This window comes from Brassica rapa, chromosome A08 (genome assembly GCF_000309985.2).
Source record: "Brassica rapa cultivar Chiifu-401-42 chromosome A08, CAAS_Brap_v3.01, whole genome shotgun sequence".
NCBI classification, from domain to species: domain Eukaryota; kingdom Viridiplantae; phylum Streptophyta; class Magnoliopsida; order Brassicales; family Brassicaceae; genus Brassica; species Brassica rapa.
The window spans coordinates 15785355-15808143 of NC_024802.2; the positions used below are offsets into that span (position 1 = coordinate 15785355).

Genomic DNA, 22789 nt, shown 5'->3' on the forward strand with positions numbered 1-22789 from the left:
TATTTTTATAAATTAAATTTATTATATTAGGTATTAAAATTTAAAAAGTAAATAATATTTTATTTTTGTAATAAAACGTTATTATTAAATTTTCAATTATTTTTTAAATTTTATTTACGGATCAAATCGGATATTCTTTAAAATTCTAAATCATTTCGAATATCATAGTCACCGACTATCCAAGTGGCTAAAGATTGAATCGACATGAATGCCTCCAAATACTCGGATATTCGATCTGTGTCCACAACTATTTATGGATACAGTTGAGTTTTTTATATAAAAAAATTTACTAATGTCAAGGCCTTTTAATTTTTAATTAATTTTAATTTTATCTTTCATGTATTATTTAGAACAAAAATGTCATTAATATTAATTAACAATATCTTTATATATTTGTCATTTATTTTTATATACTTTTACATACACAATTACACATACATGTGCACCTTGAGGTGAGCACTTTATAAGTGTTTACCATTACTGAAGTATCTATTTTTTTTCTGGAAGTTGAAATATATTTTTTCTTAATGCTTTTTTCACTACCGACCAAATTGTAGTGAAATGATTAGTCTTAATAATTTTATTTTCTTTTTCTTGAACTATTATCCGTTTACAAACTATAATATGAAACTATTGATTCGACATGACGATTATCTAAAATTTATAACATAAAAATAAACAAATAATAATAGTTTTTGGTTTTTACCAAAAAAAACTAAAAAATCAAACATTCTAACAGAATAAACCAAAAAATAAGTTAAAACTGAACCAATATCCAGATTAAACAGATTTAATGTGTTTTTATTAAAAACTAGTATTACCCCCGTGCATAGCACGGGTCAGCTTCGCTGTCTTCTAACTTATCCGATCATAAATTTACAATTACTATTAAAATAAATTATTATTTTAGTTACATATTTTCTTAACCTATATAACACATCGATGGTAAAATAGATGCATTCAACAAAGCGGATAAAATACATCATAAAAATATGGTATAAATATTATACTTGATACATGTTCCAATAAAATATAATACTTGATATATTCAGTTTTGTTTTTGTAAATAATCCCTCTTTAAAATACAAACCTATTCATCTAACATAACAAATATAAAAAATGAAATATTGAACAAAATGAAACAATAAAATTATGATAAATTATAATTTAATTGAAAATGTTTTGATATAAAAATTGCAGCTAGATAAAATTCTGATAAAACAATCAAAGAATTCTATTTAAACAGATTAAAAAGAAGTTTTGTCTATTTAAACAGATTTTCTCATACCATGATTTAAATCCAGTCGTGTTTACCTTTTTCTATAAGAATTAACTTTTCATGCTGAGAATAACTTTAGGCTTCTGGTAGTAATATTGTGTGAAAGAAAGCTCTGTTTTTCCACCATTTTGTGAAAGTGTAAACTACAAAACAGAAGTATACTATGATCAAATCCTCAACTTTGAATCATGCAGAAAAATATAATAGAATAGTGTTCGAAAAAGAGAAGAAATGAATTTAAATAATTTTTGTCAAATTCGAAAACAAAATAAAATTACCAAGAAGATGAAATTGTGGAGACGAAGAAGAGAAAAAAAAAATTATCTTCTCTGGTGTGTATTCTTAGACCAAAAAGTGAAACAAAGAAAAGAATATTGAAAAGTAAAAACCGTAACTGAATGTTTTATAAGAGGTGAAGCAGTTGACATTGAGAGGGAAGGATTTACGAAAGTCATTTTGGAACGTGGTTGTGTAAAAATAGGATTCTTGTTTTGCAGTTACAAATATTTGAAATCAACTGAACGTAGTATACTTTTGATTTTTTTTTGGTTTCGTAAATGAATGACATTTTTGAATTTTTTTGAGAAAATTAAATAGTTTGAAATCATGCCATGAGAATAGGGATCGTGGAGTTCTTTATAGAGACTGTTATTTTTATACAGTTTGATTTTGTAATAGATTTAGATTTTAATTATTATGTTGATAACTAATTAGCTTTTATTGATTTTTAAAATCCACAAGTTTCATCCGTGTATGAGAAATTTATAAAATGTTGGTTATTTGAAATTGTGAAACTTTCATATTTTGATGAACAAAAAACGTGATTGATTTTCTGTATTTTTCAATCATTTTTTTGAAAAAATTCCACGTGTCAGAGTTTGATTCGCTAGGCGACTTGCGCTTTAGTATATAAGGGATAACGAAACTAATAATCACATCCCGTGCAAGGCGCGGGTTATTACCTAGTTTACAGTAAAACCCTAATCGTCTCGATCGCAACCTGAGAGTGAGAGTTCTCTCTACTCGCTTCTCTCGCAATGGTGAGCTTTGTAGTTACTCTCAATTCAATCGTCATCTTCGTTCTTGATCTTCGTTTTGCTTGAAATTGAGGTGATTACATTGTTTTTGCAGGCGGATTCTCCCAACGAAGAAAGGTTAGAGATTCAATTCAAGTTTCTTTTCATGGCTCTTCACTATAAAGTCGTTCTCTTTCTTGTTTTACGCCTTCATACAGTGTTGAATTGCATTACTTTCGTTAGGATCTGAAGCTGACGAACATGTTTTGGAGATTTTGACTTTTTAAAAATCTAATTTTTTTTTGTGTTGATGATGTCTTTTAGCTTAGCTAGATGATTATTTGAAGTGAGAAAGTGTTACAGCTAATCACATTTGTGTAACCCTTTCTGCATTAGGGACTCACGATCTCCTCCTCCACCCCGAAAAGAACAACCAAGATCTAGGTCTAGGTCCAGGTCCAGGTCCAGGTCCATGCCGAGAGATAGGTCTAGGTCAAGATCTTTACCAAGGCATGTATCTCCATCAAGAACCCGTGGAAGGTTAGTTCTTGCGTTGAGTTTATGGGTTTCTTATTTCACTGCAGTTTGGTAGTTTATTTGTAATCAATCATCATCTTTTGTTTACTGTACTTTCTCTAGGTCGAGGTCAAGAAGCCGTGGAAGGTTAGCTCTAGCTTTCTTTCCCCATCTGAGTCTGCAAATTTTGGTTTCTTTTTTTTGTTTGTCTAAATGATATTTGATTGATAGGTCTGAAATTGAAAACCCTGGTACCACTCTCTATGTGACCGGCTTATCCACAAGAGTCACAGAAAAGGATCTTGAAGCTTATTTCTCCAAGGAAGGAAAGGTGATAAACTCTGATTCTCCTTCCTTATTAATCTTTTTTTAGCATACAATCAATCAGTACTCATGTTGTTAAGTGGTTTCATTCCCACAGGTTGCGTCCTGCGTTCTAGTGCTGGAGCCGCGCACCCGCGAGTCTCGTGGTTTTGCCTTTGTCACGATGGATAGTGTTAAGGACGCTGAGCGGTGCATTAAGTATCTCAACCATTCTGTACTAGAAGGCCGATACATAACTGTCGAAAGGGTAACAAAAGTTCTTGCTCTACTGGTTTTTGTGGCTATACGATAAGTTTGATTTCTTTGTTTGTTTAACTTAATAACAACTTAATAACAGAAAAAAATATTGCGTCAAGCTAAGTGTTGGCAACAATCAGAGATGATACTCAACCTTACCCAACATCACATTTAAGTGAACACAACTTGGTCATTCCAAATCAACTAATCAAAAGCAACTAAATTGCCCTCAACTCTCAAGTAATCAAAGGACATTATCAAGTATCAACAACTATTAGTCAAAGGATTCATCTTGTTTCCTTGAGTATACATTGGCTTTTTGTAACTTGAAGTATGCTTCCCATTTACATGAGCTTTATGTACTTTGTGTTATCTTCAGTCCCGAAGAAAGCGCCCGAGAACTCCCACCCCAGGCCACTATCTTGGCTTAAAAAGCTCCAGAGACAATGGTAAGTGAACATTTTAAGCCTATATTATAAGTTTTTGAAGGTTTCTAACTATTCTGCATTTTTTTTGTTGTTGTGGAAAAGACCGAGATAGCCGTAGCAGTCGAGGGAGGCACTACGATCGTGATGATTCTGGACACCGTAGGTCACCACCAAGACGCGACTTATCACCTCGTGATCATGGAAGGAGGTCACCTCGTGATCATGGAAGAAACTCTAGAAGAGATCGGTCTTACTCTCCTCGTGGAAGAAGCCCAGAGAGAAGGTCCGAGAGAAGGTATCAACCTCGTGGCTCGAGATGACCTGTTTAAGTCTCTTGACGAAGGCATTTAAGAACTTCTGTGTTGATTTAGATTGTATGATTGATCATTATTATATTTAAATAGTACAGAGATTCTGTTTGGGGACAGTAATGGCTTTGTGTCTTTTTTCTCTTATGTATGCTGCAGAACACAGTGAATGTGAAACTTACAATGTAATAGCTTCTCTATGCTACTTTGTTTTTTTATGAGTGAATTATAATTTCTATTTGATTATAATCTTGAGATTGTTTGGAAGCAGAGTATTGTACTGTATTTTGCTTGATTTCTGCAACAGGGGCACACGATCTCCTGCACCCCGAAAGAAACAACTCAGGTCCCTGATCATATCCACGTTTAGATCCAAATCCAGGTCCATACCGAGGAGTAGGTCTAGGTCAAGATCTTTGCCAAGGCCTATATCTCCATCAACAAGGCGTGGAAGGTTAGCTCTAGCTTTCTTTCCCCATCTGAGACTGCATTGTTTTGTAGTCTGCACTCTGCAGTGTTTGGTTTCTGTGTTCATCTAATGATCCTTGGATTGATAGGTCTGAAATTGAAAACCCTGGTAACACTCTCTACGTGACCGGCCTATCCACAAAAGTCACTGAAAAGGATCTTGAAGCACATTTCTCCAAGCAAGGAAAGGTGATAAGCATCTAAACCCTGATCCTCCTTCCTGATAAGTATGTTTCGCTCTGCGTTTTTTTTTCAAGCATAGAATCATTACTCATGTTGTTAAGTGATTTTCATTACCACAGGTTGCGTCCTGCGTTCTAATGCTGGACCCGCACACCCGTGAGTCTCGTGGTTATGCCTTTGTTACAATGGATAGTCTTAGAGATGCTGAGCGGTGCATTAAGTATCTCAACAAAACTTTACTAGATGGCAGATACATAAAAGTCGAAAAGGTAACAAAAAATTCATGCTCTACTGATTCTGATGCTGATGCAATAAGTATTGAATATATTGGCAACAGTCACTAAGTGAAACATAGTTTGATCATGTTCCAAATGATCTGATCCAACTAACCATAAAGCAACTATTGCCTCAACTCTTAACTAGTCAAAAGAGGCACTAACAACTATTAGTTGACTGTTCTTCAGTTCAGCCTAGGATTCATTCAGTGGCTTTTCGTAACTTGTAGTTTGTGTCCATTACATGAGTTTGATGTACTTTGTGTTATCTTCAAGTCCCATAGAAAGCGCCCTAGAACTCCCACCCCAGGACAATATATTGGCTTGAAACGCTCCAAAGACAATGGTAAGTGAACACTTTTGAAGCCTCTATCAAAAGTTATCGAGTCCCTTTGACAACTGAAAAGGTTTCTAACTGTTCTGCGCTCTTTTCTGTTGTAGAAAAAGACGGAGATGGCCATAGCAGTCGAGGGAAGCACGACGATCCTGATGATTCTGGACACCGTTGGTTACCAAGACGCCACAATTCACCTCGTGATGAAAGGAAGTCACCAAGACGCGACCATTCACCTGGTGGTGGAAGAAGCCCAGAGAGAAGGTATCATCAACCCAGTGGCTTGAAATGACCTGTGTTTAGGTGTCTTGACAAAGGAATTCAAGAACTTATTTGTTGATTTGAGGTTGTGATTGATCATCATCATCATTAAAATAGTAGGGAGATTCTGTTGGAGACAGTCATGGTTTTGCACAACACAATGAAGTGAAAATTACACTCTTGGGATGGTTTGATATCTGCATCAGGGGCTCACGATCTCCTGCTCCCAGAAAAGAACAACAGAGGTCCGTGTCCAGACCGAGGTTGAGATCCAGGTCCAGTTCCATTCAGAGGGAAAGGTCAAGATCTTTGGCAAGGCCTATTATATCTCCACCAAGAAACCTTACAAGGTTAGTTATTGCGTTGAGTTTATGGGTAAATCATCTCTCGTTAACTGTACTCTTGCTAGCTCGAGAAGCCGTGGAAGGTTGGCGCTCTAAGCTTTCCTTTTCAGTGTAGTCCTGCAGTGTTTGGTTTCTTTCTTTTATCTTCATGTAAATGATATTTGATTGACAGGGCTGAAAAAGAAGAAGCAAATATCTGGAGCGACCTATCCCCAATAGTCTCGGACAAGGATCTTGAAGCACCTGCGTGGACACCGTAGTGTCACCAAGGCGCGACCATCATTCACCTCGTGGTGGAAAAAAGGTCTGAGAGAAGATACCAATTGTGTATATACCATATAAATATCAGAATAACTCCTCTTGCGTATTTCATTTGTGATTGTTATCGTTACGATTCAAATCAGATAATACTGTTGCAAGAAAACCTATAACAAAGCATTGTTATTAGAAATAAAAAGAAGAAGCATTGTTTTATTTTTTAGTTCTCGTTTTTTGACTAACCTACCCAAATATAAGTTGAAAGGCAAGAAAAAAAGGGTTTATACTATCAAGCTGACCCAAAACACATATGGTATGAGACAGCTAACTAAGATTTGACTCCTACCATAGATTTTAAAAACAAAAGCTTCTGGATTTTTTGATCTAGGCAAACATGAATAACGCTTCTTCATTATTGTGCTTTGGTAAGAGCAACCTCAAGACACATGTGGCCTGGTTTGCCATCCATGGTTTTCCTTACTACGGCACGGTGATCACCGGCCAAAGGCGTTGAAGGATCAGAGCAACACTTGTAACTAATGTAGAAGATTGCGTTATCAGCTTTGAGCTTCTCACTCGGCTCTGTTGTGTAATCTTCCAAAGTTTCCACAACAACACTGTTGAGCTCCAAGGGTAGGTAAGCATCCAAACGCTGCAGTTACATTGTGTAAGAGACAACAAGTTTCAAGTTTTGTTGCTTTGGGAGAGAGAGAGGACAAAAAAAAAAAGAAGAAGAAAGTACATACACGATCTGCTTTGGAGAAGAAGGCGACTTCCATGAGAAGTTGAAGCCAGTCATTGTCATGCAGCTCTGATTCTGTCACCTGAGAAGGAAACCAAACTAGGTTACTAACTGAAACATATACAAGTCAAAAAAACTCCATGAATAGATCATCTGATGTTATTACCACGTAATACTTTTTACTGTCACGTTCCAAGGCTTCATCAGAAAACCATTTGGGTATTGGAACTTTGTAGAACTCATGTATTCCAGGTGTGTCCTCCTCCTCCCATTCATCATCTACAGGCTCGTTAGCTGATGTCAGAAAACAGTTAGTCCTCTAAATACACTTTTTAAAAAAAGAGTTATCCATAAACTTGTGTGTTTAAAAAGCGCAGGGCCAGTTAACAGTCGTGATTGAATAAGAAGAAATCTTACGTATTTGTTTGATTCTGGAGGCTATGGTAAACCAGGTAATCCTAGCCCCCAACGACATGCGGCGGCGTCCTGCATCGCTAAACTGAGTCTGAAAAGAGCAGACAGAGCCAGTGGCCGGATCGGTTGCCTCCAAAGTTATGTAGTAGCTGAGGTACCCAGTCCGCACGGTACTATGTTTCTCCAAGCGTTTAAACTTTAAGTTTGTTCCCTGTCAAAACGGGAAAACAAACAAAACCGAAAAATTCAGACATTAGAGAATAAGTGATGATGATTAATATGATATCAGTTAGTTAGTTAGTTTTACCTTCTGAAGATTGTAGCATTGGAGTCCAATCCTACCATAAAGACCGATAACATAGTTTTTACTCCAAGTAGACGGAACTGGAACTAATCTAGGCGGAAGTTGTTTATTGTAATTCACATCAAAACCCTGACAAAAAGTAATTAATTCATCCAAAAGTAAAACGACCTTGAATTCAAATACCATATCATAAGGAATAGTACTTACATAGGCCAGCTCACGATATCTCAAGGCGATAAAGAGGGGTAGCCGTTCTTCTACACACGTTCCGGCCCGATTAGCCATTGGGGATGTTGGTAAATTCCCCAGCTCACTTGATTCTTTGTTAGCCATACCTACACAAGCCCTTTGAAATCTCTCAAAAAAAATCGTGTGCAGTACGAGACAACCGATACCGTTATATATATCAGTTGGGCTAAGCTGACTTGCGGTATATATATCAGTTGGGCTAAGCTGGGTCGAATTTTACTTAAAATTGGGCATTGTCACCATTATCTTGTCATGTCTATTGGGCCTTCTCATCAAATAAAATACCTAATGATTCATTCATACGAGTTTGATGCGATGTGATGCGTTCATATATATCCGTTTGGTTCGGATCGGATTTTTCGGATTTTTAGGTATTACAGTATAAGAGTATAAAACTCGTTCGGGTATTTCTATACTTCGGATCAGATTCGGATATTTTTAGTCCAGGTTCGGTTATTTCCGGTCAGGTTTATCATTTGTGATTGTTATCGTTACGATTCAAATCAGATATACTGTTGCAAGAAAACCTATAACAACAACAAAGCATTCTTATTAGAAAAAAAGAAGAAGAAGCATTGTTTTATCTTTAGTTCTCGTTTTTTGACCGTGAAGCAAGTTTGTCCACCAATAACTTGCATCGCAACGCTGTGGTACCGGGAAGCACCAAACTGTCAAGGGCTCTAGATAACAAGAATATCAAAATTTAACAAACTTGAATGAGTCGATTGTTGATACAAAAGATTGCAAAAGTATTTTTTGTTTACACCACAAGTCTAAACTAAGTGAATCCAAACAAAGACAGAGACCTAGACGTTCCCTAAGAAATAGAATCCACAAAAATACTTAGAAAAACAAAATGAACAAAGCTTAAGAGCTTCAAATAGATTAACTCGATTTTGATTCAATAACTGTATTCATTCGCTATTGATTTAATAACTGTATTCATTTCGTTAACTGTATACTCTTTGTAGCTTTCTTTCCTCGTCTGTGTCTGCATTTTTTGGTAGTCCGCAGTGTTTGGTTTCTTTAATTCTTTCTAAATGATATTTGAGTGGCAGGGGATGAAACTTAAGCAAGTGTCTGGAGGGACTTATCCCCAATAGTAGGTCTCGGACAAGGATCTTGAAGCACCTTTGTGGACACCGTAGGGTCACAAAGGCACCATCACGGTCCGAGTGAAGATTCCAATTGTTTATATACCCAATATAGAGAAGATACCAATTGTGTCGAACTAATAGTAACTCTTCTTGCATATTCATCTGTGATTGTTATCGTTACGATTCAAATTGTTATTGTGATATAATATGCAAGTGTAAACATATAACAACAGTTGCACCAAAAAAAAACATATAACAACAAAGCATGACGTGAAAAGAAGGTCAGCATGAACTGGTGGAATCAGTGACCAATCATTGACCAGTTGATTGGTTTTTGCCATGTCAGCATGCTTCTTTTCACAGCTGTGTATATTCCCTTCTTATTGTTTTTTCTTGATATTTTTAGTATCGGATAATGTTTTCAATTATTCATAATAAACATTTTTTGTGATTATCGATAGGGCTGAGACTTATTATCTGGGGTGTCCGGATCTGAATCCGGATAGTAAAATCTTAGATCCATCCAAACCAAATTCGGATCTAGATATCTTAATTTTTAAGTCCGAATATTTAGATTCTTATTTTTAAAACACATTGAATTTTTAAATTTCATTAATATTTATATTTTATATAATAATATTTATACATAAATTAATGGGCAATTGTCAATAATAGCACCTTTTGAAGTTTATGTCTCAAAAATAGCACTAGAAGGAGAAAGTCACAAAAATGACATTCATTAAATGGTAAAATATCCCTAATACCATTGGTTTAAAATTAAATAAACAAACAAAAATAAATAAAAATAAATAAAATAAAAATAAAAATAAAAAATAAAAAAAAAAGAATTTTTTTTTATAGTTTCAGATTACATGTTTTCAGATTCGAAATTTTTATAAACTTTTTTTTGAATTTTTTTTTTATTTTTTTTTTCAAATTTTCTTTTTATAATTTAAAAATACTTTTTGAAACTGTTTTTAAAATTTTTATTTTTTATTTTAGTATTTATTTTTTATAAAATTTTAAACCCTAATTCCAAAACCCTAATTCCAAAACCCTACTCCTTAACTCTAAACCCTAAGGTTTGGATTAATTAACCCAAGGGGTATAAATGTATATTTACCTCTTTAATAATACCTATTTTTGTGACTTTGAGACTTGATTGCTACTTTGGGAACAAAAACTTGGTTTAGTGCTATTCTAGTATTTTTCTCTAAATTAATTTTATAATATTATATTTTAATTATTACAATATTATAGACATATATATATATTTATAAATCTTGTATAAATATTTAATTTATGCATTATTTTAAAAAATTTATTATTTTTTAGAAAAATATATTTTTTAATTATTTTTACGGATCCGGATATCCGCGGATAATAGAATATAGAGACAGATATCCGAAAAATCATAGTTTTCATACTAGACGGATATCCTTTTTTCATTTTTTTATTTCCTTGTTTTAATGATTTTTATTGGATTCTATCATTAATATCAGGATATTCTCTTAATGATATAGAATTGTAATTATAGTGTTAACTTATGAGCAAAATCCTAGAAAATATTTTACTGGTAAAATCTTGGATCTGTCCAGTATTAAGCCGGTACTAGTCACAAAAACGTAATGTTAAGGAGTTGTTTACAATCTAAAAACTTGTGTAATAAACAAAAATAGTTTATTCTAGTCTTTTTCATATACTATAATTTAATTTAATATACATATCAACAACACTTATATATATATATTTAAATATAAGATATGATGTTTGAACAGTATCCACCTAATTTATCATCAACCGAAATTAACATCGTCTCCTTTTTATACTGTACATCATTATCACCATGCATTATATTTGAAAAAAAAAACTGCCTATTATCCATTTAGAAATAAAAAAAAAATAAAAAAAGAAGAAGGACACCACATGATGACGTGGACAGTCCCTACGTGTAACACAACCAAGCGTTCATGTCCTCCCTGGCTTTTCAACCAAGCTTACTCGGAAGGAACTCACCCTCTCTCTCTCATCTCTTCTCTTCACCAGCTTTACTTGAATCTTTGGATCATTCCCACCTTTTCGTTCGTGCTTTCTGGATCCGGATGGCGATCAAAGACGAGACGGAGGAGAGCTGCGGAAGCAGAGCCGTCGTGTCGGTAACTAAGGAGAACCCTAGGCAGCAGCGTATGAAACTGGAGGTGTACGGTGACGTCCTGCAGAGAATCCAGGAGTCTAATTACGAAGAAGCTAACCTCCCTGATTTCGATGATCACCTCTGGCTCCATTTCAATCGTCTCCCTGCTCGGTAACTCTGTTCTTAGATCACTCCTGCTAAGTTCTGTCTCTCATCTCAACTTGATTTGTAATCTTGTTGTCCGAAGTAAAGTGTTATACTTTGAATGCTTAAACTGTTCTTGGGTCAATCATGATACGTTCTACTGTCCTTTCTGAGCTTATTATCTGAAGTAAAGTGATATACTTTGAATGCTTCTTGTCCTGTTTCAATGTTTCAGTGTTTTACTTTTTGTGTTTGGTGTGAAGATATGCTATGGATGTAAATGTTGAGAGAGCTGAAGATGTACTCACTCATCAGAGATTGCTCAAATTGGCTGAAGATCCTGCTACTAGACCTGTTTTTGAAGTTCGTTGTGTTCAGGTAATCGAAAAGCATCTGTCTTTTTTGTCTTTAAGTTTGATTCGTTTTTTTGATACTGAACTCTTTGGCTTACTTAATTGGTTTGTGTTGGTCTTTATTACAGGTTTCTCCATCACTCAATGGGCACTCTGCTGACATTGATGCTTCAGATCCTGCTGTGAAGGAAGATGCTCAAAGCTCATACCACTCTAGCAGGCAAGGATCAAGTTCTGTCTGATCTTTTGACGTTTTTCTCCTTTTATGACTGTTTACTTGCTTCTTGTTTAAAAGGGTTCTTGCGCCTCCAACTTTTGGTTCTTCTCCGAATTTTGAGGCGTTTACACAAGCTTATAAACATCATGCCGAAGATGATGATAGTGCTGTCAATGCACAGTTTCCTAATTCTCGGTGAGAGTTTGAATATCTGAAGTCATATTGCATTTGCTCCAGCCTTGTCTGCATATAATGAAAGAGAGCTACTTTGTAGCATGAAATAGTGATCTCATGTTTTGTCGTGTTAGCCTTAGATTCTTACAGAACCATGTGTGGTGATATGTCCTTTGCTGCCTATTTTATAGACCGATGCACGAGATCACTTTTTCAACCATTGACAAGCCGAAACTCCTCAGTCAGGTATGTGAATTTTTTTTGTTTCTTTGCATAAAATTTTAGTCACACTTCCACTAGACTTTCATGAAATGAATGGTTAGTTCTTTTTCTCATTATGCCATTATCTGAGCGAGAAACGTCCTTTTTTTTCTTCTTCTAGTTAACTGCCCTGCTTGGTGAACTTGGATTGAACATTCAAGAAGCTCACGCTTTCTCTACCGCGGATGGTTTCTCTCTGGATGTTTTCGTTGTTGACGGTTGGTCGCAGGAGGTATGGTTTCCGTTTCATGAATGGACAAGATCTTTCAAAAGCATCATATTACTTAGCAGTGATGTCTTAAGTGAATGGCTTAGAAAGATAAATGACAATTGCTAACCTTCCTGTCCCTGTCATCACTAAACTGGTTGAGATTTGCTTATACAGGAAACAGAAGGTTTAAAAGATGCATTGAAGAAGGAGATACTGAAGCTTAAGGTATTATATAGATATATATATACTATCAATCATTAGCTAGTCTTATCTTCATCCTCAATTTGAATTCTGAAAATGCAAATGATGCTTTTGTGTGACGTTGTGCTGATGTTTTGTTGCTACTTTTTTGATACTTATCATCTCTCCATCTTCAACACTGACTGCTCTGCAGGACCAACCTAGTTCAAGGCAAAAGTCTATTACTTTCTTTGAGCATGACAAATCAACTAACGAGCTTTTACCCGCATGTGTTGAAATACCAACGGATGGAACTGATGAGTGGGAGATTGACATGAAGCAGCTCAAAATTGAAAAGAAAGTGGCATGTGGATCATACGGGGAACTGTGAGTTTATCCTTCAAAATGCTGGGAAGATGAGATACATATATAATTCTTTTATGTCTATGCAGGTATAAAGGAACCTATTGCAGTCAAGAAGTAGCTATCAAAATCCTAAAACCTGAGCGTGTAAATACTGAAATGCTCCGAGAGTTTTCTCAGGAAGTGTATATAATGAGGTATGCTACACTTGACTCTCATTCTCGCTCATACTGCAATGCATAGTATAGATGCTGAATGTTCTCCGGGGATGGTTGTTACAGGAAAGTAAGGCACAAAAACGTTGTCCAGTTTATCGGTGCATGTACACGTTCTCCAAACCTATGCATTGTGACAGGTGAGAATGTCGTCATAGCAGGACAATGAGGCTAGCTTATTGCGTTGTAGTTCCCCATTACACTTATCTTGCTAGTTTTGAGTTTCATAGAGGATTGATTTTGATCTATTCTGTATCAGAGTTCATGGCTCGGGGGAGTATATATGATTTTCTTCACAAACAGAAAGGAGTGTTTAAGCTTCAGTCTTTGCTCAAAGTGGCACTTGATGTTTCGAAAGGAATGAACTATTTGCATCAAAACAATATCATTCACCGAGACCTCAAGACCGCTAATCTTCTTATGGACGAACATGATGTAAGTTTCATTATTTGGACACTAATCATATAGTGTATCAGCATATTTAGGTTGTGTAAACCTTTGAACAGGTCGTTAAAGTTGCTGATTTTGGGGTTGCAAGAGTACAGACTCAGTCAGGGGTCATGACAGCTGAAACTGGGACTTACAGATGGATGGCTCCAGAGGTATGAAGCACTTATTTGGTTGCACTAATGACTTATCTGTTAAAAATTTGGCTGTTTCTCAACTTTGACCATACACACTTTCTGAACTCAGGTCATTGAGCACAAACCTTATGATCACAGAGCAGATGTCTTCAGCTATGCGATCGTGTTGTGGGAACTTTTGACTGGAGAGGTAAGTTCTGTTTACTTTTATCTCTGTGTCAGAGTTTGAATGGTAGAAGTTACTAAACACGTTTAATGAAAAACAGCTCCCATATTCTTACTTGACTCCACTGCAAGCAGCTGTTGGTGTTGTCCAAAAGGTATGTTTGTCAAGACTTGCACATTTATTCTCCTTGTACTTCATGAGGTATTTGTACAATGATTATGAGTTCTTGTACAGGGACTTCGACCGAAGATCCCGAAGCAAACGCACCCAAGACTGACTGAACTTCTTGAGAAATGCTGGCAACAAGACCCAGCTCAAAGACCAGATTTTGCAGAAATTAAAGAAATGGTTACGCAACTACTCCATGAGGTAATCAACTGCTTTTATAATTCTCACCGCTCAAGTAAAACCATTACTAAAGCTGAGTCTGACAATTGTAACAATATGACATGAAACCACCAGGTTGGAGATGAGGAGCACCAAAAGGGTAAACGTAGTGGATACTTCTCAGGTCTAAGAAAAGGCCACCATTGATATATTCTCAAGTAGATTGCTGAAAACTTGAAGTTTGATCGGTCTGAATAGAGCTCAGCTCTCAGCTCTCATCTTGCTTTGTATAGTTTTTTGTTTTTTTTATATGTGAGGGATCTCTGTATAACTGTAGAGTATTTTCCTAGAGCCTCACTTCTTACTTCAGAGTTCTTTTTTGAGAAGAATCATTGAGCGGCTATGAAATTATGTTGTGACTACATTACTTTCTCTGAGGTCGTCTGCCTTTCGAGTGAAACTAGTGATCTTATTTTTCTGGTAGAGTGCCATTTAGACAAACGAAAAAACTTATGTTGAGAACATGTACATTATTTATCTGTCCGATTCTAAACTCCTCTGCTGTCTTAACATCAAGATATCGATATCCTGCTTGAGCTAGCTCATACGCCAAAATGGTATGGACGACATTGCCACGTCAGCTGCTATGTAACCTGTGAGCTGCTGACTCGGATGGATAGTAACGTACGACTCTTAGCAGGCCCAACTCTGAGCTAATAATGGATCCGAATGCGATCATATAATGGGCCTTAGGCCCGGTAATGAAACAAGTGGCTGAGATGGTGGAAGCGAAGATGAAGTTAAGCGTTTAACAATAACAATGGTGGAGTAGCGATTGTTCGACGACGATGATGGCGAGCTTTGTCTCTGCATCGTCACCTAAGTTATATTTCAGCTTCCGTGAGCTTCCTCCTTCGTCGTCAACTCGTTATCCTAGACGCTTCGAGGTAAATTTCTTGTCATCGCCATGTGTCTCTTCTCTGATTGGTCAATTGAAGTATTATATGCTCTTAATTAGGTCTCTGAACGGAGATTTTCGATCAAATGTTCGTCATCAGATCCGGAGGATGCTGTAGATTCGGCTCCGTCGTTGTCTTCCTCCACATCGTCGTCCACAAGTGAAGTATTTATTAACAGTCCGAGATACAAATGGTTCACCGTACTCGGCGGTATTGAGATGTTAGACACCGCGTACTTGACTTACCTCAAGCTCACTGGTTCCGATGTCTTTTGCCCTGTTGGTGGTGGTACTTGCAGCGATGTCTTGAACAGCGATTATGCCCTTGTTTTTGGCTAGTATCATCCATCGCTTTATTTTGATTCACGTTGCTCCATTGTTGAATTGTGGAGATTGAATGCATATAGGTAGTCCTGAGTCTAGAATATGAGATTTATATTCGTGTACATCTCTTAAACTAGCAATTCAATCACTAAGGCATGATTAGATCCTGTTTAAATAATTCGCATGTGATTGTGAGAATCTCGAATTTGTGCTACAAGCTGTAGTATTGCCTTATTGGGGAGCTTCAGTATTTAGTATGCATAGAAAGAACTGTTAAAGTATTTAGTATGCTTCAATTTGTACTCCTGTTGTCGGATCTAGATTACCTATTAAGACATCGAGCGATGCCTTAAAGTATCCTCCGACTCTGTGTCTTCGTCCGTGGCTATTTTTGCAATCTCGCGATAACTTCTCCATCTAATATGTAAATCTTTTCTATGGAGACAGCATGCCAATCCGCGAAGGTGGAAGTACATGAAGTCGGGCCCCGATAAATTTCCTAAAAATAATTAGTTGAATCAACACAAAACACACAGACAAAGATCTCAAAACAGAAATATTACTTGAATATGAACACTTACGTCTCTAATATCGGCAAATTCCGGAAGGAACACTGCTATGGTTCCTATGATTGGCTGACCTTTCAAATAGTGAAGGGCCATGTTAACATCCTTGAAACATCTGACATCGTTAAGGACATGTACGCGATTCGCCTCACAGGGGTGTCGACCAACATAGTCACTGCACTTCCTAGAAAACCTCCAGTCAGAACTCTTCGGAATCCCGTTGTTCATTATATACTCCATAGCTCTAAACGTAGAATATCCGTAGCAGCTATGTTCCCCGAAACTAGTTGAAAGTCTCATTCTTGCCTTCGAATGGTCCACAACATCCAGAAGAAACGTACTGGAATAACGTGTTCGTGTCTCATCGATTCCTCTGTGAAAACGTGCATCACTAATATTTCCCGAAGACGCCTTCGTCCAACATGTTCCTGCAATTTCGATTAAGGATATTATTTATAGTGAAAAGTTAAAAAGACTGGAAATTATATATGTATCACATTACGATGATATCCCTGAGCTGCCACTGGAGCTTCTTTATCATGCCAGCCTTCTCCTTGTACTTTCTCATGGTCTACCTGAAATCATCATAACAAAATCATTGAGAAAACAATACAGATAAAAAGAATACATATTATTATATAATACAAGTAACACCATAAATTTTGCAGGCCAAACCGAATCAAAACAAAACAGAAACCAAACCGAGTGTCATTTACTTTCTTAACCTGAAAACTGAACCGAAACCCGGTAACTTACAGAAAACTCCTCAAATGTTCGTCATCTGAGCCGGAAGATTTTTGATCAAATGTTCGTCATCTGAGCCGGAAGATGGTGTAGATTCGGCGTCGGCGCCGTCGTCGACAAGTGAAGTACCTATTGACACTTGGACATACAACTGGTTCACCGTACTCGGCGGTATCGGAATGTTGAACACCGCGTACTTGACTTACCTCAAGCTCACTGGCTCCGATGCCTTTTGCCCTGTTGGTGGTGGCACTTGCGGCGATGTCTTGAACATCGATTACGCTCTTGTTTTTGGTTAGTATCATCCATCGCTTTATTTTGATTCACGTTGCTCCATTGTTGAATTGTGGAGATTGAATGCATATGGGTAGTTCTGAGTCTAGAATATGAGATTTATATTCGTGTACATCTCTTGAACTAGCAATTCAATCACTAAGGCATGATTAGATCCTGTTTAAATAATTCGCATGTGATTGTGAGAATCTCGAATTTGTGCTACAAGCTGTAGTATTGGCTTATTGGGGAGCTTCAATATTTAGTATGCATAGAAAGAACTGTTAAAGTATTTAGTATGCTTCAATTTGTACTCCTGTTGTCGGATCTAGATTACCTATTAAGACATCGAGCGATGCCTTAAAGTATCCTCCGACTCCGTGTCCTCGTCCGTGGCTATTTTTGCAAACGCGATAACTTCTCCATCTAATATGTAAATCTTTTCAATGGAGACAGCATGCCAATCCGCGAAGGTGAAAGTACATGAAGTCGGGCCCCGACAAAATTTCCTAAAAATAATTAATTGAATCAACACAAAACACACATACAAAGATCTCAAAACATAAATATTACTTGAATATGAACACTTACGTCTCTAATGTCGGCAAATTCCGGAAGGAACACTGCTGTGGTTCCTATGATTGGCTGACCTTTCAAATAGTGAAGGGCCCTGTTAACATCCTTGAAACATCTGACATCGTTAAGGACATGTACGCGATTCGCCTCACTAGGGCGTTGACCAACATAGTCACTGCACTTCCTAGAAAACCTTCAGTCAGAACTCTTCGGAATCACGTTGTTCATTATATACTCCATAGCTCTAAACGTAGAATATCCGTAGTAGCTATGTTCCCCGAAACTAGTTGAAAGTCTCATTCTTGCCTTCGAATGGTCCACAACATCCAGAAGAAACGTACTGGAATAACGTGTTCGTGTCTCATCGATTCCTCTGTGAAAACGTGCATCACTAATATTTCCCGAAGACGCCTTCGTCCAACATGTTCCTGCAATTTCGATTAAGGATATTATTTATAGTGAAAAGTTAAAAAGACTGGAAATTATATATGTATCACATTACGATGATATCCATGAGCTGCCACTGGAGCTTCTTTATCATGCCAGCCTTCTCCTTGTACTTTCTCATGGTCTACCTGAAATCATCATAACAAAATCATTGAGAAAACAAATACAGATAAAAAGAATACATATTATTATATAATACAAGTAACACCATAAATTTTGCAGGCAAAACCGAATCAAAACAAAACAAAACAGAAACCAAACCGAGTGTCATTTACTTTCTTAACCTGAAAACCAAACCGAAACCCGGTAACTTACACAAAACTCCTCAAATGTTCGTCATCTGAGCCGGAAGATTTTTGATCAAATGTTCGTCATCTAAGCCGGAAGATGGTGTAGATTCAACACCGTCGTCGTCGTCGACAAGTGAAGTACCTATTGACACTTGGACATACAACTGGTTCACCGTACTCGGAGGTATCGGAATGTTGAACACCGCGTACTTGACTTACCTCAAGCTCACTGGCTCCGATGCCTTTTGCCCTGTTGGTGGTGGTACTTGCGGCGATGTCTTGAACAGCGATTACGCCCTTGTTTTTGGTTAGTATCATCCATCGCTTTATTTTGATTCACGTTGCTCCATTGTTGAATTGTGGAGATTGAATGCATATGGGTAGTCCTGAGTCTAGAATATGAGATTTATATTCGTGTACATCTCTTGAACTAGCAATTCAATCACTAAGGCATGATTAGATCCTGTTTAAATAATTCGCATGTGATTGTGAGAATCTCGAATTTGTACTACAAGCTGTAGTATTGCCTTATTGGGGAGCTTCAGTATTTAGTATGCATAGAAAGAACTGTTAAAGTATTTAGTATGCTTCAATTTGTACTCCTGTTGTCGGATCTAGATTGCCTATTAAGACATCGAGCGATGCCTTAAAGTATCGTCCGACTCCGTGTCCTCGTCCGTGGCTATTTTTGCAATCCGCGATAACTTCTCCATCTAATATGTAAATCTTTTCTATGGAGACAGCATGCCAATCCGCGAAAGTGGAAGTACATGAAATCGGTCCATTTCCTAAAAATAATTAATTGAATCAACACAAAACACACAGACAAAGATCTCAAAACAGAAATATTACTTGAATATGGACACTTACGTCTCTAATGTCGGCAAATTCCGGAAGGAACTCTGCTATGGTTCCTATGATTGGCTGACCTTTCAAATAGTGAAGGGTCCTGTTAACATCCTTGAAACATCTGACATCGTTAAGGACATGTACGCGATTCACCTCACTAGGGCGTCGACCAACATAGTCACTGCACTTCCTAGAAAACCTTCAGTCAGAACTCTTCGGAATCACGTTGTTCATTATATACTTCATAGCTCTAAACGTAGAATATCCGTAGCAGCTATGTTCCCCAAAACTAGTTGAAAGTCTCATTCTTGCCTTCGAATGGTCCACAACATCCAGAAGAAACGTACTGGAATGACGTGTTCGTGTCTCATCGATTCCTCTGTGAAAACATGCATCACTAATATTTCCCGAAGACGCCTTCGTCCAACATGTTCCTGCAATTTCGATTAAGGATATTATTTACAGTAAAAAGTTAAAAAGACTGGAAATTATATATGTATCACATTACGATGATATCCCTGAGCTGCCACTGGAGCTTCTTTATCATGTCAGCCTTCTCCTTGTACTTTCTCATGGTCTACCTGAAATCATCATAACAAAATCATTGAGAAAACAAATACAGATAAAAAGAATACATATTATTATATAATACAAGTAACACCATAAATTTTGCAGGCAAAACCGAATCAAAACAAAACAGAAACCAAACCGAGTGTCATTTACTTTCTTAACCTGAAAACCGAACCGAAACCCGGTAACTTACACAAAACTCCTCAAATGTTTGTCATCTGAGCCGGAAGATTTTTGATCAAATGTTCGTCATCTGAGCCGGAAGATGGTGTAGATTCGGCGCCATCGTCGTCGTCGTCGACAAGTGAAGTACCTATTGACACTTGGACATACAACTGGTTCACCGTACTCGGAGGTATCGGAATGTTGAACACCGCGTACTAGACTTACCTCAAGCTCACTGGCTCCGATGCCTTTTGCCCTGTTGGTGGTGGTACTTGCGGCGATGTCTTGAACAGCGATTACGCCCTTGTTTTTGGTTAGTATCATCCATCGCTTTATTTTGATTCACGTTGCTCCATTGTTTAATTGTGGAGATTGAATGCATATGGGTAGTCCTGAGTCTAGAATATGAGATTTATATTCGTGTACATCTCTTGAACTAGCAATTCAATCACTAAGGCATGATTAGATCCTGTTTAAATAATTCGAATGTGATTGTGAGAATCTCGAATTTGTGCTACAAGCTGTAGTATTGTCTTATTGGGGAGCTTCAGTATTTAGTATGCATAGAAAGAACTGTTAAAGTATTTAGTATGCTTCAATTTGTACTCCTGTTGTCGGATCTAGATTGCCTATTAAGACATCGAGCGATGCCTTAAAGTATCGTCCGACTCCGTGTCCTCGTCCGTGGCTATTTTTGCAATCCGCGATAACTTCTCCATCTAATATGTAAATCTTTTCTATGGAGACAGCACGCCAATCCGCGAAGGTGGAAGTACATGAAATTGGTCCCGATAAATTTCCTAAAAATAATTAATTGAATCAACACAAAACACACAGACAAAGATCTCAAAACAGAAATATTACTTGAATATGAACACTTACGTCTCTAATGTCGGCAAATTCCGGAAGGAACACTGCTATGGTTCCTATGATTGGCTGACCTTTCAAATAGTGAAGGACCCTGTTAACATCCTTGAAACATCTGACATCGTTAAGGACATGTACGCGATTCGCCTCACTAGGGCGTCGACCAACATAGTCACTGCACTTCCTAGAAAACCTTCAGTCAGAACTCTTCGGAATCACGTTGTTCATTATATACTCCATAGCTCTATACGTAGAATATCCGTAGCAGCTATGTTCCCCAAAACTAGTTGAAAGTCTCATTCTTGCCTTCGAATGGTCCACAACATCCAGAAGAAACGTACTGGAATGACGTGTTCGTGTCTCATCGATTCCTCTGTGAAAACGTGCATCACTAATATTTCCCGAAGACGCCTTCGTCCAACATGTTCCTGCAATTTCGATTAAGGATATTATTTACAGTGAAAAGTTAAAAAGACTGGAAATTATATATGTATCACATTACGATGATATCCCTGAGCTGCCACTGGAGCTTCTTTATCATGCCAGCCTTCTCCTTGTACTTTCTTATGGTCTACCTGAAATCATCATAACAAAATCATTGAGAAAACAAATACAGATAAAAAGAATACATATTATTATATAATACAAGTAACACCATAAATTTTGCAGGCAAAACCGAATCAAAACAAAACAGAAACCAAACCGAGTGTAATTTACTTTCTTAACCTGAAAACCGAACCGAAACCCGGTAACTTACAGAAAACTCCTCAAATGTTCGTCATCTGAGCCGAAAGATTTTTGAAGATTTCTTCTTATTCAATCACGACTGTTAACTGGCCCTGCGCTTTTTAAACACACAAGTTTATGGATAACTCTTTTTTTAAAAGTGTATTTAGAGGACTAACTGTTTTCTGACATCAGCTAACGAGCCTGTAGATGATGAATGGGAGGAGGAGGACACACCTGGAATACATGAGTTCTACAAAGTTCCAATACCCAAATGGTTTTCTGATGAAGCCTTGGAACGTGACAGTAAAAAGTATTACGTGGTAATAACATCAGATGATCTATTCATGGAGTTTTTTTGACTTGTATATGTTTCAGTTAGTAACCTAGTTTGGTTTCCTTCTCAGGTGACAGAATCAGAGCTGCATGACAATGACTGGCTTCAACTTCTCATGGAAGTCGCCTTCTTCTCCAAAGCAGATCGTGTATGTACTTTCTTCTTCTTTTTTTTTTTGTCCTCTCTCTCTCCCAAAGCAACAAAACTTGAAACTTGTTGTCTCTTACACAATGTAACTGCAGCGTTTGGATGCTTACCTACCCTTGGAGCTCAACAGTGTTGTTGTGGAAACTTTGGAAGATTACACAACAGAGCCGAGTGAGAAGCTCAAAGCTGATAACGCAATCTTCTACATTAGCTACAAGTGTTGCTCTGATCCTTCAACGCCTTTGGCCGGTGATCACCGTGCCGTAGTAAGGAAAACCATGGATGGCAAACCAGGCCACATGTGTCTTGAGGTTGCTCTTACCAAAGAACAAGAATGACGAAGAGTTATTCATGTTTGCCTAGATCAAAACATCCAGAAGCTTTTGTTTTAAGAAAAAAATTATATCGGTGCATGTAGGTGTATCATGCATGTAGTATATCGGTGTATTAATTAGATACAATGCTCTTGTCCCTTGTGGATATTTTTCTTGCATGTGCTTATGGATAATCAGCAGGTACAGATCTCTATGACACTAGACTGTACAGTATTAAAACCTAATAATTCGACTGTGAGCGACAAGGAT

General features: G+C 37.1%; 4 protein-coding genes across 5 annotated transcripts; 3 read left to right on the forward strand and 1 right to left on the reverse strand.

Moving 5' to 3' along the window:
- The first annotated feature begins 2226 nt into the window (after positions 1 to 2226).
- LOC103834931 (serine/arginine-rich splicing factor SR45a) lies at positions 2227 to 4355 on the forward strand. The gene is made up of 8 exons (XM_009111024.2): positions 2227 to 2319; positions 2411 to 2433; positions 2692 to 2835; positions 2935 to 2958; positions 3043 to 3142; positions 3233 to 3382; positions 3752 to 3821; positions 3903 to 4355. The coding sequence occupies exons 1-8, from the start codon at positions 2317 to 2319 to the stop codon at positions 4118 to 4120; spliced, it is 732 nt and encodes a 243-aa protein (XP_009109272.1). The 5' UTR covers positions 2227 to 2316; the 3' UTR covers positions 4121 to 4355.
- On the forward strand, positions 4231 to 6452 carry LOC103835535 (serine/arginine-rich splicing factor SR45a). The gene is made up of 7 exons (XM_033278103.1): positions 4231 to 4279; positions 4331 to 4562; positions 4666 to 4765; positions 4879 to 5028; positions 5311 to 5380; positions 5476 to 5632; positions 5747 to 6452. Exons 1-7 carry the CDS (start codon positions 4231 to 4233, stop codon positions 5796 to 5798), a joined length of 810 nt encoding a protein of 269 aa, XP_033133994.1. The 3' UTR covers positions 5799 to 6452.
- Positions 6402 to 9655, reverse strand: LOC103834932 (UPF0725 protein At5g63820). 2 transcript variants are annotated; one of them, XM_033277200.1, is made up of 6 exons: positions 7899 to 9640; positions 7695 to 7820; positions 7391 to 7598; positions 7140 to 7267; positions 6978 to 7055; positions 6402 to 6883 (listed from the first exon to the last, which is right to left on the reverse strand). In XM_033277200.1, exons 1-6 carry the CDS (start codon positions 8022 to 8024, stop codon positions 6644 to 6646), a joined length of 906 nt encoding a protein of 301 aa, XP_033133091.1. In that variant the 5' UTR covers positions 8025 to 9640; the 3' UTR covers positions 6402 to 6643. The 2 variants fall into 2 exon arrangements, with proteins under 2 accessions (XP_033133091.1, XP_033133092.1); XM_033277201.1 differs by having other exon boundaries at positions 6588 to 6883; positions 6974 to 7055; positions 7899 to 9655.
- Positions 9656 to 10567: 912 nt separating this feature from the next.
- Positions 10568 to 14844, forward strand: LOC103834933 (serine/threonine-protein kinase STY17). The gene is made up of 16 exons (XM_009111027.3): positions 10568 to 11342; positions 11579 to 11693; positions 11797 to 11888; positions 11964 to 12080; positions 12251 to 12305; positions 12442 to 12552; positions 12706 to 12756; positions 12926 to 13098; positions 13164 to 13271; positions 13356 to 13429; positions 13549 to 13724; positions 13796 to 13891; positions 13983 to 14063; positions 14140 to 14193; positions 14274 to 14408; positions 14502 to 14844. Exons 1-16 carry the CDS (start codon positions 11008 to 11010, stop codon positions 14571 to 14573), a joined length of 1845 nt encoding a protein of 614 aa, XP_009109275.3. The 5' UTR covers positions 10568 to 11007; the 3' UTR covers positions 14574 to 14844.
- Positions 14845 to 22789: the final 7945 nt, after the last annotated feature.